Raw genomic sequence first — 14,861 nt, 5'->3', positions numbered from 1 at the left:
GCAAGGCTTATTGAGAAAGGAAGGAGGCATGGGATCCAAGGGAACATTGTTTTGTGGATCCAGATCTGGCTTGCCCACAGAAGGGAAAGAGTGGTTGTAGATGGGTCATATTCTGCATGGAGGTCGGTGACCAGTGGTGTGCTTCAGGAATCTGTTCTGGGACCCTTACTCTTTGTGATTTTTATAAATGACCTGGATGAGGAAGTAGAGGAATGGGTAAGTAAATTTGCTGATGACACAAAGGTTGGGGGTGTTGTGGATAGTGTGGAGGGCTGTCAAAGGTTACAGCAGGACATTGATAGATTAACTTGCTCTTCCAGTCTACTGTAGTGCATCCGATGCTTTGTGTGGTCATCTCTACATGAGAGAAACCAAGAATAGATTATGCGACTGCTGATATCCAACTTTGAATTTCAAGTTGCCAGTAACTTTAATATTCTATGGTAGCCCACTCTGACCCACCTGTCTTTGGTCTCTGGTAGTGTGAAAACGATGTTTAATAGAAGCTTGAGGAAACACACCTTGCTTTCTATCTGGGCATGTTGCAGACTTCTAGCTCAATATAATATTCATCAGCACCAGCTCACTTGCCAGTTCTGATTATAATTAGAGAACAAGTTCTCAGATTTTTCTCTCTGCGCTGGCATGATTGAGTACTTCATAAAGTTCTGCATATCATATACATTTCCTTTATTTCTCCTTCCCTAACTTTTGCCATTAACTTGTCAAGTACTGACTGTTCTTCAACAAGTAACCTTTGGCTCACCCTTTACCTTCTCTGCAACTTAATGAGTTTTCCCACTTTCCTAGACCCAGCAATGAGTCTTTGACCTGAAGCATAATTGTTTAATTTTCAGTCTGTGCTTTCTACCTTAAGTGTTTCCAGTAATTTTATTTCAGTTTTTTAATATCTGCACATTTTTGACTCTTCAGCTTTTTAAAAATCTGAACAGTAAATATTGGTCTTACCAGTGATATCCAGGTTTCAATAAATGAATCAAATTGCATTACTCCCTGGCATGGGGAGGAAATTGAAACAAAGTCCTTTGGGGAAATGTGATTTTGTTGAACCTGCTATTTTATGTTAAATTTTAAATATTGTCTGTTTGTACTTCACTTTTCTGATTAAGTTCATTACCTGATAAATCAACATATTAAGTAATTTCTCCTGAGTACCAAAATCAAGACTTAAGTACATTTGATATAAGATCAAAAGATAACTCTGCAATTTAGTATTTAATATTTCTGCACCCACTGGTTATTGTTAATGTTTGCAGCAATGGACAGGTTTTACTCTTGCACGGGTTTAATTTAAAACTCCGTGATAACAATTGTAAAAATTAATTAACTGTTAGTAGTTATATAGCCAAAATGTTAAGAATTTATTAGTTTTGGTAGACATCTTAATTACTGATCAGGAGCCTACTGACCAAGAGCGCTGAAATAAATGTATGCCTATCTTACAGTTTTGTATTATTTGGAAATTCCTAGAGTATTGTTTATTTTAAGAGATGGCAAAAGAATTGCAGGAGCAATATTTAGCCAATGGCTTTATTACCTTATCTTCATTACAGCTTGAACTGATTAAACTAGGATCTAATATAAATCAAAACTGATTTTTATGCAGTCATACTATTGTGAATATTAAACTGTTTTAAGCCTATGCAGTTGATATAAATAAAATCATTTTTGCAATATTTAAACACTAATCAGCACTGGGATCTATATTAATTATATTAATCCTGCAATTCTTTTACAGGAGGAAGAAGGAGAGGATGCAGATGTTTCATCAGGTCCCTCTGCTGTTAGCCACAAACTGCAACCTGCTCAGGCTATGCACCACTTCAATTCTCGTTACTCTGAGATGGGCTGTGGTGGGTTGCAAATGCGTGATGCTCATGAGGAAAATCCAGAATCTATTCTTGATGAACATGTCCAGCGTGTGATGAAGACTCCAGGTTGCCAGTCTCCAGGACCTGGACGGCATTCTCCAAAGTCCCGCTCTCCTGATGGCTTATCCAGTGGAAAGACAGGGTTAGCTGGGTCGTTGTTACCTTCAAGTCATAAACACGTGTCCAAGACTGGTGTGAAAGTTGAGTCTCCCAATCTCTACCATCACAAGCATGTTTACCATCACATTCATCATCACAATGGGATGAAACCAAAAGAACAAATTGAGGCAGAAGCCACACAAAGGGTCCAGAGTAACTTCTGGAATGCTGACTCGCACCACTATGCAACAAAAACGCGGAATTATCCTGAAAGCATGAGCATGGTACCTAATCCATTGGAGTCTTTGAATTATGGGTAAGTAACGTTATGAACTTTTATATGAATTTTACAATGCTGAGGCTTTATCAGGCATTATAAGTCAAGACTGCACTTGGAGTATTGTGAGTGAGCCATTTTGGGTTCCTTATCTAAGAAAGGATGAGTTGGCATTGGAGAAGGGCCAGAGGAAGTTCATGAGAATGGTCCCAGGAATGAAAGGGTTAATATATGAGGAGCACTTTGATGGATCTTGGTCTGCACTCACTGTTTAGAAGAATGGAGGGGGGGAGTGCAGATCTCATTGAATTCTATTGAATATTGAAAGGCTGGGATAGAGTGGATATAGAGGGGATCTTTCCTATTATAGGGGAGTCTAAGACCAGAGGGCACAGCTTCAGAATGGAAGGATGTCCCTTTAGAATAAATGAGGAGGAATTTCTTTAGCCAGAGGGTAGTGAATCTGGAATCCATTGCCATAGATCGTTTTGGAGGCCAAGTCACTGGGTATATTTGATAGGTTCTTGATTAGTAAGGACAGCAAAGGTTACAGAGGGAAGGCAGGAGAATGGGGTTGAGAGGGATAATATATCAATAGACTGAATGACCCAATTCTGCTCATATGTCTTATGAATTTGTGTTCTGTTTTGTGTTGACTAAATTGTTTAGTAAGTCATTCTACGTGGTTTTGAAGCCAGGTTTTAAATCTGTTTTCTGTTAGCTCTACTGTCCCTTTTCTTTAAGATAAGGATAACAATGGGTGTACTGCAGTTGACACTGGTACTATATTAAAGGGAAAAGGGGAAATGCAGCTGCAATTTCCCCATAAGTACCTAAATTAGAATTGTACATTGGATGAAATCAGGATTCAAGACTACATTTTGGTCCTTCTGACTCATCCCAAGTGAAGTATATGACTGATGTCCACGGGTACTTATGTGGCACAGGAGAGAACATCTATGAAAATGGAATGCAGAATAGAGAAGTTACAACATGGTCAACCATATAAAAGGCATTAAAGAAGTGAAATGTTGAAATGCTTGTATTGAAATTACACAAGAGCAGGGAGTATTTGCAATCTTAAAAATTGCTTGAAATATTCTTGTTACTTGCACCCTGAGTATACATATGGATCGCAGATTTCTGTGCTGGTTCTAAGGTTTTTATCTTGTTCTGTGGGTAGTTTGCCAGCAAATAGAATCATTATCTTTTACTTCTGGTTGTATATGATACCAGAAACTTGCTCTTTGGAACCACCCTTTTATCTATTTGGGCCTTTGGATCATATTTACTATACTGCATAGGGTTCATCGTTGATGAATGGACTGCCATAATTAAATCTTATTCCCTCATTTGCTCATGAGTTTGCCTCATTGAGTAGTTCTTGTTACCCCATCTCACAGGCACCATTAAACATATCTTGCCCTTTAAATCTACAATTTATCATCTATCATAGGATTTCCAGCAGTTTGCTCCTGGCCTCCTGCCTCCAGTTGCTTGTATGATGTTAAAGCTAGTTTCAATATTGTTTGTTTGTTTCTCTGTATTTTTTATTTGCTTTCTATCAGAGTCACACATCATGGAGCATGCCAGAGATCAACTATTCCCAACAACTTCGACCCCCGTCCCCACCCTTCCACTTCTACCACTCACACGATTTACTCTCACAATTATTTCACATTTACTAAGGTACAGTAAAAAGATTGTTTTGCATACTGTTCATGTAGATTAAAAATTATTACACTGTACATTAAGTTAGTACAAGGTAAAACAATAACAATGCAGAATAAAGTGTAACAGCTACAGAGTGTGCAGTGTAAGTGAACCATAGGTGTAGTGCTCCTGGCTACGGCATTGGTGTTGAGGTTAAGAATATCGCCAACAACCTGTCCTGGTCCTACCATGTTCATGTCACTGCCAAGAAAGCTCACCAACATCTCTACTTTGTCAGTATGTCCCTGACTACCCTTACCAATTTTTATCAATACGTCATAGAAAGTGTCCAGTCTCTCTGCATAATGGTTTGGTATGGCAGTTGCTCTACAGGAGACCACAAGAAGCTGCAGAGAGTTGTGGCAACAGCACCTCATGGTCACCAGCCTTGCCTTCATGGGCTCTGTTTATATTTCTTAGTGTCTCATTATAGCAACCAGCCTAATCAAAGACTCCACCCATTCCAGACATTCACTCTTGTCATCATGGTACTCACCCACCCCAGACATTCACTTCCATCTGGCAGAAGATGCAAAAGCCTGATACCACCAGGCTCAAGGACAGCTTCTTACAATATTCCAAGATCTGCTCAAATCACTTCATGCTTCAAGACAAATGGTAATGATTTGAAATGATTCTAAATCAGTTCAGTTGCTTTGCACAAGCATTCCTCGATCAATTAGGACCAACAGATTGGATTGGTGACCAACTCAATTGCTGTTGACTGCAGCAGTACCAACAGGCAAATCAATTTCTGATACTTGTTCCTTTTTCATGATCTGTCTCAATCTCAAGAAGCAAACTACCACTGAATCGTAACAGCTATCTAGGCTTCACAGACTCTCTCTTTGTAAGGATGCCATTCTTGTATCTGAGTTTGTCGCCACTGCATTTGTTCTCAACATGAGGCCTTCTATTTCAGGACATTTTAAATACTCTTCCAGGACATGTGGCTTCCTTTCTGCTGTGCCTCTCTCTAAATTTTCTTCATTTCCCTGACCTATTGTCACTTGACCACCCCCACCTATGTGTAACCTCCTTTACACCAGCAAGATCATGTGTGGTCAAAATGAGCAGTGTGCAGAGCACCTGTGTGGTGTCTCCAGTGGCCATCCCAAGCTCCTGGTTGCATACCATTTCAACCCCCCTTTTTATTTCCCACACCAACCTGTTCATTGTCTGCCTTCTCCCTTACCAGGCTTAGACCCGTCACAGATGAGAACAATGCCATGTATTCTACTTGATAGTGTACAACCTATAGTATGAACATTCAATCTTCCAATTTCATGTAACCCATGCCTCCTATGTTTGCCTGTATCATCCTGTGATCCACTATCAGTTGTTCCTTTACCTGTTCTGGTTTCTACCACGTACTCCCCATACTCTTCACCCACTGGATCTCCACCCTCCCTCTCTCTGGTTTCCACTGCCCTCATCTCACCCTTAGTGGTTCTCATTATTATATCATATTTCAACATGTGTAGCTGTTTCCTCACCACCATCCAGCAGCTGTCTGCACTAGCACTTCCACCACAAGGCACCATCAATCTTTATTTTCCACTGCCTGCTTCTTCCACTAGTCACCCACTTGCCTGTATCTTTCAACTTCACCCCTCCCTCTCTTTTTATACCAGCTACCTTCCCTCTCTACTCTCAATCCTGAAGGAGAATCTCACCCAGAAGTGCAAACAACTGTTTCCCCCGATGGATACAACTCAACCTGCTGACTACTTCCAATCATGTTTCTTTTTGTGTTTCAATATTGAAATCTCTTCTTCTTTATCATCATTATCCACTGCTGTGGATGTGACAGCTTTATGATTAGTTCCTGATTACCCACCTGAGCTATCACACCTCACTAATTTGGCTGTCAGTATCAAGTGTTCTCATTACTATTTTGTCGTATAGACCTTGATTGCTAGCTTCTTATATAAGTAGCTTGTCCAAAATCACACTATTTATCAGGGCAACTTTTTTTTTGGTATATTGTAAACTGGTCTAGTAGATTCCTTAGAGGCAAACTTTATGCTTACAATCTTTTTTGTGTAAGACTGGGGACTGGGATAAAACTTGACCTTGAAATTTTTTCAGGTTTGATTTTTGGATTCAAATGTGTGCAGTAATTTTATTTTGTATACTTGTTTGCAGCATAAGATTGCCATAAAACAGCAATCAATAAGGAAAAAGAATCTTAAATGCACTTTATATTCAAAACAATGGAAATAGGCAGAATTTATTAAACTCATTTACAGTGGTCAGACTAGATGTTGAAAATCATCTCAATACCAGGCAGGGAATATGCTTCAAATTAAACAGCAATAGTAAGATAGGAGTGGAAATTGGAATCAGCAGAATTCAAAATTAGATACAGAATCAGTAGTGGTGTTTGATAGCAGTGATGAAAAATAGTTGTCACTCCAAACACTTCAGTAGATTAATGCATTTAATTTGAATCTAACACTCCACTGCTTGTTTTTTTTTAAGTTTCTATATTTCAAGAGGGTACATTTTTATGTATATTTTTATGCATTGCATCAATTTTCATGGCCATTATTAAGTTTGCTATTGTTTTTGTACACCTATTCATATTTTTATCCTGAGAATAGTGTTTCATATTTACCCAAGGGAAACAGCAACTTAAGGGGAAGAGATATTTGGAGTTGGAACCAATATTTTCTCACTGGATGAGCCCTTCATAATGGCCTCTTAAGTACTGCTTGACAATTTTTCCCAATGAGTAGTGCAATTCCCCACCTCTTGCATCCCTGTCTATCAAGTTCACCTGGTCAGTCTCAAGCTTGACCTTTTTGTCTCTATTTTTTTTATGCACAGTAGCTACAGTTTTTCTTTGTGTTTACCCACTCATTTGGCCTAGCCCATTTATTAACTCTATTCAGTATAGAATTGTTAGAATTGTCACAACATTTGACCATTTCATAAAAAAGGCTTTTGCTGGTTACTTTCAGAGCAACTGTTAATCTCAGTTCCTTTACACACAGCCCTGTAAATTACACACAGTGACCACTTTATTAGGTACAACTGTGCACCTCGTTAATGCAGATATCTAATCAGTAAATCATGTGGCAGCAACTCGATGCATACATGGTCAAGAGGTACAGTTGTTCAGACCTGACATCAGAATGGGGAAGAAACGTGATCTACGTGACTTTGACCATGGAAAAACTGTTGCCAGACAGGGTAGTTGAATATCGTAGAAACTGCTGATCTGGGATTTTCACACACAACTTTCTAGAGTTTACAGAGAATGGTGCAAAAATAAAAATATCCAATGAGTGGGTGAAAACGCCTTGTAATGAGAGAGATCAGAGGAGAACGGCCAGACTGGTTCAAGCTGATACAAAGGCAACAATAACTCAAATAACCACATGATACCACAGTGGTATTCAGAAGAACACCCCTGAATGCACAACACGTCAAACTTTGAAGCGGATTGGCTGCAGGTAGAAGAGCACACTGGGTTCCACTCCTGAACCTAATAAAGTGGCCACTGAGTGTATTTAAATGACTGCCTAACCCCCTTTTTCAAAAGCCCAGATTTTCTTCTCCACCCACAATTCTGTAAGTGGTGTGTTTTGCACTTTAACATACGTAAATTTACACATTCTTCTTTAAACTGTGTCCCAATCTTACTTTTGTATTCCACTTTATACACCCTATTTATTAATGTTCTTTTTAAAGTTGCCCTGCTACTTTGAAAAATTTGGTCCATTATCTCTGCCTATTCTTTCTGCTATTACTAGCTGCCACATCTAGAGTCCTCAGGAATCAAGTTGCCTAGAGAATAAGGCAAGGGTTTTTTTTTTGTAGATACCAAAGGGTTAATATATCAGAAAGGAGTAAGGAAAGTAGGGATGAAATTAAGAAAATGGGGGCATAGAAAAATATGGCATGTAACATCAAAGGGAATCTGAAGATGTTTTATAATTGATAGCAGGCAACTAAGTAAGAGCAGGACCCATTAGGGACCAGAAAATATAACCTATTCATGTGGGTGGCAGATGCAAAAGAATTCTGAATAAATACTTTGAAGTTATCCTCAAAAGAACATGATGCTGATGATACAACAGTGGAGATGTATATAACATTGTTTTGATTATGATTAAAATATTGTTTCAATTATGATTGAAGGGTGTTTGAAAGATTTCACATTATTGAACTGGATAAATTACTAGGTCCAGATGCTGTAAAGAAGTAGGAAATGTGCAGGGATTGTTTTCCAACTTTCTTTGGCCTTAGGAATAGTGCCAGAAGACTGGAGAATTGGTAATATTGAAATGTTCATCACACGTTAAGAAAGGGATAAACTGAAAAATTGTCTAGTTTAACTTTGAGCAAATTGTTGGAACAAGTTTGGAGGTCCAATACAAACCTTTATTGAGAAAGGAACATCTATAGGTTAAATGAGTGGCAAATGGACTTCTAATGTGGCGAAGTATGCGGGAAAGTGTTAAGCAGATTGTACCTGAACTAACAAGGACTGGGCACGTGATGTACTCTAGAAAATTGGCAGATTGGCTTAGTGGTGGGAAGCAGTATACTGATTGATTTGTAATGGATTGCCATTCATGATAACAAAGTTCAACAGTATTTGTCCCTTTTGTAATTTTGTAGTTTAGATTTGAAACGTTGAAATGTTCATCGCACAAGTTAAGAAAGGGATTAATTTGGGATGCAACTGGGCAGTAGATGGGAGGGTTTGTGTTGTGAAGATCAGGTGGGCCTTGAAGTGAATATTTACTGATCCTAAAAGTTTGCAGGACTGACCAATAAATAAGATGGACATAAAGACATATGTGATGATTTATTACATTCAAGGATAAGAAAACTTATAGTAGAATTGTACAACAATCAGCAGGCCATATTTGAGTTCTATGTACTTTTTCTGGTCATCAAATTGAGGCACTGGGAGTATACAGAGAAGATTTGTGGATGTTGCCCCAGTTTAGAATATTGTAGCAAAGATGGTTTGGATGTGTTTGGGTTGCCTTTAGAATAGCTGAGGGTAGAGTTAATTGAGTGACTTTGATAGATCAGAGGAAGAGGGAGTACTTGGTGGGGTGATGAGGAAATATTTCTTTACTAAGAGTGTAGAAGTCTGGAACTCGCTGTTGTCATCAGTTGGAAGAAGCAAATACCCTCATCACATTTTGGGTACACATTTTTAGTTCTTTTTAAGAACCGTTATTTGCACAGGCTCAGACCATATGCAGGAAGATGGGAATAGGCTGGGTAACCTTTTGAAATGGTTTAGAGACAATGGACCAAACGTGTAATAAATTTTCTGATTCTTGAGTACATTGTAGTTGATGTTTTTGAACTGAACGGTTATAATACAACAGAAGTTGACGAGGAAGTTGGTAATTGTGCTGCTTGAGTGGCTACAGAACAAAATTGATGAGTCAGACATGAGCAGAGAAAAGGTATGCAATATTTAATCCTAAAAAATGTGGCCATGTATATTGCAAGGATTTACAGTACTTTGCAAAAATCTTTGGCACGTATATATAGCTAGGGTGCCTAAGACTTTTGCACAGTACTGTATTTGTCAACGGAGAGTGGAGAGTTGAGTTTGTAAATCTGACAGGAGCCTAGGATGTTGAATGGTGAGGTGGAGTGCCACGGGAAGGTTGTAGGGACAGGTGGCAGAGAAAAGAGTGCCAGGGTCGGGGTGGGGGGGGAGGTGGCGCAGGTGCAGACACATCCAATCCTGAGTCCATCTCACAAGGTTATTTGATTTCAAACAATTGATTTATTGATCATTACAGAGTATCTCTGATGCTTTCTTCTCCATCCCCTCTCCCTAACAATGATTCCCCTCTCTGCTCTTCCCCACTCTCAGTCCACAGTCCATGATAGGAACCCATATCAGAATAAGTTTTATCATCCCTCATGTCATAACTTTTTTTGTGGTAGCAACATTATATGTAGAGGGTTCAGATATACACAAAGGATGGTAAGACCTAGGAATACCTTAATGTACATGTTCAATAATCCATGAACGTAACAACATGGGTAGATAAGATGGTGAAGTGGACATATTGAATATTTGCCTTCATTACCAATACATTGTAAACATGTGCAAGGCAGCTATCGTCTTGATATATAATACATTAGTAAGGTCACAGCTGAAATGTTATTTGCATTTCTGGTAGCCACCATAAAATGGATATGATTGTCGTGAAGGAAACATAGAAGAGGTGTTGCCTGAGATGGAGTATTTTAACTTTGAGGAGAGATTGATTAGCTTGGATTATTTTCCTTGGAGTGGAGAAGGAGAGAGGGAAATCTGATTGAGGAGCATGAATAGGATAGAGTGAAGCTTCTCTCCTTAGAGGGAATAACTTTAAGATACGGAGTAGAAGATGTAGATGGGATTTGAAAAGGAATTTTTCAATCAAGGCATTTTAGAATCTGGCACACATTGCTGTAGTTCATTGTGTTTAAATATTTAGATGAGCTCTTGAACTGCAATGGCATAAAAAGGCTGAAAGTCAAGTGCTTGAAAGGTGCCTTGAGTGTGGATGGCTAGGTCCTTAGTGACAAATTGTCTTGATGTTGTATGACTTGCTAAATTACTGACTTGTTTGAATGCTGTTGTGCAGGAGTAAAGTCAACACACTGTCAAAACGAAATGCCAAGAAGTCTGACCCAGGAAAAGCAGACCCTGGGAACTATGAAACCCCTGCCCCTCCTGAGGACGTGGAGCGGAATCAGAAGATACTGCAGTGGATAATTGAAGGAGAGAAGGAAATTCACAGACACAAGAAGACTCCACATAAGTAAGAGAACTTTGATTTTCTGACCTTAATGTAAAGTGCTGCTACAGCGTTGTGTATTTGAAGTCAGAATAGTCTTTGCCCATTATTGCATGTCATGCCATAACGTTTCAATTGATTTTTAATTAGTTTTTCTGCCAAGGTTTCCATGGGGTAAAGAACCCCAAGTGAATGAAAGTATGTACAGAAGGGATTTTCTTGTTCTTTTAACAGAAGTAACAAGAACTATACAAGACACCCTTGTGTCACGACCCGAAACATAGACTATTCATTTCCATAGATGTTGCCTGGCCTGCTGAGTTCCTCCAGCATTTTGTGTGTGTGTTGCTTGGATTTCCAGCATCTGCAGATTTTCTCATGTTTGTAACAAAAACTATAATATTTTATTTCAGACATGGTCAATTAACCTGCATCATTTGTTTAATGAACATATTTACTATTCAAATACATGCTACATGCCAAAATTGGGCCCATCCAAAAATCACACAGTTAACATAGATTGTGGATATGTCCCCAAGCTAAACTATTTTGTTTGCTTTTAGAAAAGTTAATGTGATCTCCACCTTATTTCTAAAGTAATTTTAATTCACCATATTGCAGGTTATGACTTTGTCATTGTCGCTTATAAAACTTCCCATTTTATAACTGTTGTTTATAAAAACAATTTTGTAAACCTGCACTAATTACTTGTTTCATTTTGTGTTTTGCAGTTTGATAGGTGCCAAGAAACAACCTAGTCATGATACTTCCAGACCAAGTTCAATTGAGAGGCCAGGAGCTGTTCATCCATGGGTCAGTGCTCAGTTGCGAAATCCAGTCCAACCATCACACCCGTTCATTCAGGATCCAACCATGCCACCCAACCCAGCACCTAATCCTTTGACTCAACTGGAAGAGGCACGCAGGCGACTTGAAGAGGAGGAAAAGAAAAGTGGCAAACTACAGTCCAAGCAAAGGTAAGAAAAATTAACAATATTTTTTATTTGGTTTAATTGGCCAAAGAAATCTTACAAGCTACTTGAACTTTCAGGTTATAATCAACCTGATAAGTTAAAATGAGTTTCCTAGCTTTATGAATCAGTACATGAAGTTCAAGATGAATTTTACATTGCTATTGATTTTAAAAATACTGGACTGTAAAAATAAAAGTATGTATTTGAACTGATTGCTTAGGTCATATATGCATGCGGAAAGATCTATTATTACAGCTTGTAACAGGAACATGTATTTTCAGGAAATTAAAAAAAGTGATTTCCTCTTAATTTTGTGGGTCTTTTATTTCCATTGATGTCATTGGAGCAACCACTACTGGTTTGAGAATTCCAGATATTATTTACTTTGTTTGGAATAGCTTTGCTCTGATTAGCAATTAATTTTGCCATTTACAATATGTTTCTTAAAATTTTTTAAATTTGTGGTAAAGGTTTCAGACATGTGTCTAAACTTTCAAAGTTCTACATCTTTCACTTCATTTTAATTTGTTGGAAGAGGAAGATCCAGAAGAGATGATTTAGAAATTGTAAGCTGCTTAGAATTTTTAACCTAGTTACAAAAATTTGCTTTTTCTGTTTGCTTTGTAAGAATTATTGTAGTTAGCTTTAGTCATTTTTAATCATGTTTTATTACTTTCCTCACAGGTTAGATTTTTTTTAAAGTTGCCAGGCGATAGTTAGCTTTAAACAAATGACACAAAAGCTCTTTGGTTCTTCTGATCTCCTATATCTTACTCCAAATGGTATTTGGTTAATTTGAGACTGGCCAAAGAGATCTTGCAAGCTACTGGAACTTTCAGATTATAATTAATCTTAAACATTGCTGCATAACATCTGTTGATATGAAGGTTTAATGATGTATATTGGTAGTTCTTCCTAATATATGGAGAAGGTATTCAACCAGTCAGACTTGTGGGGTGGGGGAACAAATCTGACAAATATACTAAATTAGCATGTTTAAAATGCTATTGATCACATGGAAGAACAAATAATTGGATATCAATATTTTTACCATTGAACTATTTTCCCATTATTGACTGTAATTTATAGTAAAGGTATATGGCAAAAGTTGAAGTACTAGATGTTTTGGCAAAATCAGCCATTGATCTTAATAAAATGGCTTTATTTTTTGAAACCCCACCCCCACCCCGAGCCTGAGTTAAATATCTGTCATTGTATCCTAGCAAATATTGACATTGTTGTCAAAGCCTTTGTATTACTGATATTCCATTTGATACATATGCCCTCAACCTTAAGGATATAACTAGTTGACAATGTGTCATGTGGTGAAACATTATCAAAAGGCTATTATTTCAAAGTATTATCATTCTACAAGATTTTTAAATTTAAAAATCATTGCTGCCACAAAGTTGTTTTAATTCTAATAACACTTGGGTTTTAAATCTTACATTATCTGTAATTTGCACATTTTGAGTAGGTGCAGATTTAGTTGATTATTGCAGATTTAGAAATCAGTAGTAAATTTCAGTCTAACAAGATGCTCTTATTATCTTTGCAAAATCATATTCAACCAGAATTAATTCCTTAAATTTTAATATTTATCAAATGTGCTTTTATTGTAATGTAGATGCTGTAACTACCTTGTTTAAAGGATGCTTGCATGCAAAAAGTAATAATCCATGGATATCTCTTGGAGATATCCATGACCTCTTTTAAGAATCTAGTTAGAAATTTTAGTCTGACGTTTTTTTAAAAAAAGTGTGTGTGCACGTGCGTGCACACATGCCTGCGTGCATCATGGGTGGGTGGGTGAAGAAATCCGTATATTAAAATGAAAAAAGGTATTAATAAAGTGACAGATGCTCACTTTGATAGTAGTGAGCGCCATTTCTAAGAAAGGAGGAAGACAGTTAGATGGAATGGAGTATTCTAATTCCTAGGATTATTCTCCATGACACTGCAGGTATGTGCAAGAGGTTATCCAACGGGGTCGCACTTCTATCAGACCTGCATGTATTCCAGTGCTGAATGTGGTACCAGCCGTCTCCGACATGGATCTCTCTGAGTCAGAGTACGTGCCCGCTGCTGTTGATGTATTCTCTGTGATCCTAGGTTTAGATATTAATTAGTTTGTTTCTAGGTATTTTCAATTATTTTCTTGTATTAGCAAAAAGTTGTTAAATTGTTCTTGCAATATATTTTGATCATTTGAATATAACTGTACTAGCTACTAGCTGTTGCAATATATTCATTAAGGTTGAATGTATTGCTACAAAATACCATCAGCAGTTAATCTCAGGATTTTGTAGCTGCAAATAAGAAAAGGAATAAAATGTATTCATACTGTCTAGTTACAGTGCTGTTCACAAATGTTTTATCTATAAGCCCCATTTTAGTAGTTTAAAAATTTTAGCAATGAATCAATGTTGCTTTAAAATCTAGTGACTTCCTTTTTTATTTTAAACTACATTTGGAGACATTTGCATAATTGATTGTGAGCATTCAATTGGATTCTGCATTTAAAATGAAAATGTCTATTGTTTCATAGGGAAATGTTCCTAAAACTAAGCTAAGGGATTTTTTAAGATCTCAAAATATACTTTATTTGTATAATAATCAAGTATGTGCAACAGAAAATATTCAAGTCAACATTTTCATCACAATTTCTGATAAGATGGTAGTGGGCTCATATTTAGCAGCTTCTCTGGATCCAATCAAAGGTGTAATTGTCCTTTATGTCTTTTTTACAATTGCAAGACACTGCAGGATATTAAGATCATCAAGTACTGCGGGTCTTCCCCATCAGTGAGTTGCTTGATAGCAATGGAGCTGGATTGATTTTGTTGTTCTGTCAGCTGAACTTGTGTACGTACAGTTGCTGTGCCAAGATGGTGCTCAGTGATTGTCTTGGACGTATTTTTGTGATTGCAAAAAGCTGCTGGACATTGGAATGTAGAATACGGCAAGTCAGGTTCACTAATTCATTGGCGAGACCAACTGCATTGCCTCAGTTTGTGGCCTGGACCAGGCCCTCATGCTGTGTGTGTGTTGCCTTTTGCAGCTGCACAGGAGAGAAGATGCTAAGGGATAGAGCAGCAGTCTATCCGTAATGTGTTAGGAGATGCCCCTC

General features: G+C 37.7%; 1 protein-coding gene across 4 annotated transcripts in view; it reads left to right on the top strand.

Annotated features, from left to right (window-relative positions):
- Positions 1 to 14,861, top strand: part of axin1 (axin 1) — a 147,039-nt gene that overhangs the window by 112,428 nt on the left and 19,750 nt on the right. For 3 of the 4 annotated variants that reach the window (XM_072269001.1, XM_072269000.1, XM_072268999.1), the window contains exons 6-9: positions 1,760 to 2,307; positions 10,605 to 10,781; positions 11,489 to 11,734; positions 13,695 to 13,802. In XM_072269001.1, the coding sequence (XP_072125102.1) occupies positions 1,760 to 2,307; positions 10,605 to 10,781; positions 11,489 to 11,734; positions 13,695 to 13,802 (1,079 nt within the window). The remainder of the gene's footprint in view (positions 1 to 1,759; positions 2,308 to 10,604; positions 10,782 to 11,488; positions 11,735 to 13,694; positions 13,803 to 14,861) is intronic. The other variant, XM_072269002.1, reaches the window with a different exon arrangement.

Source organism: Mobula birostris, chromosome 9, assembly GCF_030028105.1.
Source record: "Mobula birostris isolate sMobBir1 chromosome 9, sMobBir1.hap1, whole genome shotgun sequence".
Classification (NCBI taxonomy): Eukaryota; Metazoa; Chordata; class Chondrichthyes; order Myliobatiformes; family Myliobatidae; genus Mobula; species Mobula birostris.
This window is presented reverse-complemented; position numbering and strand designations above follow the sequence as displayed.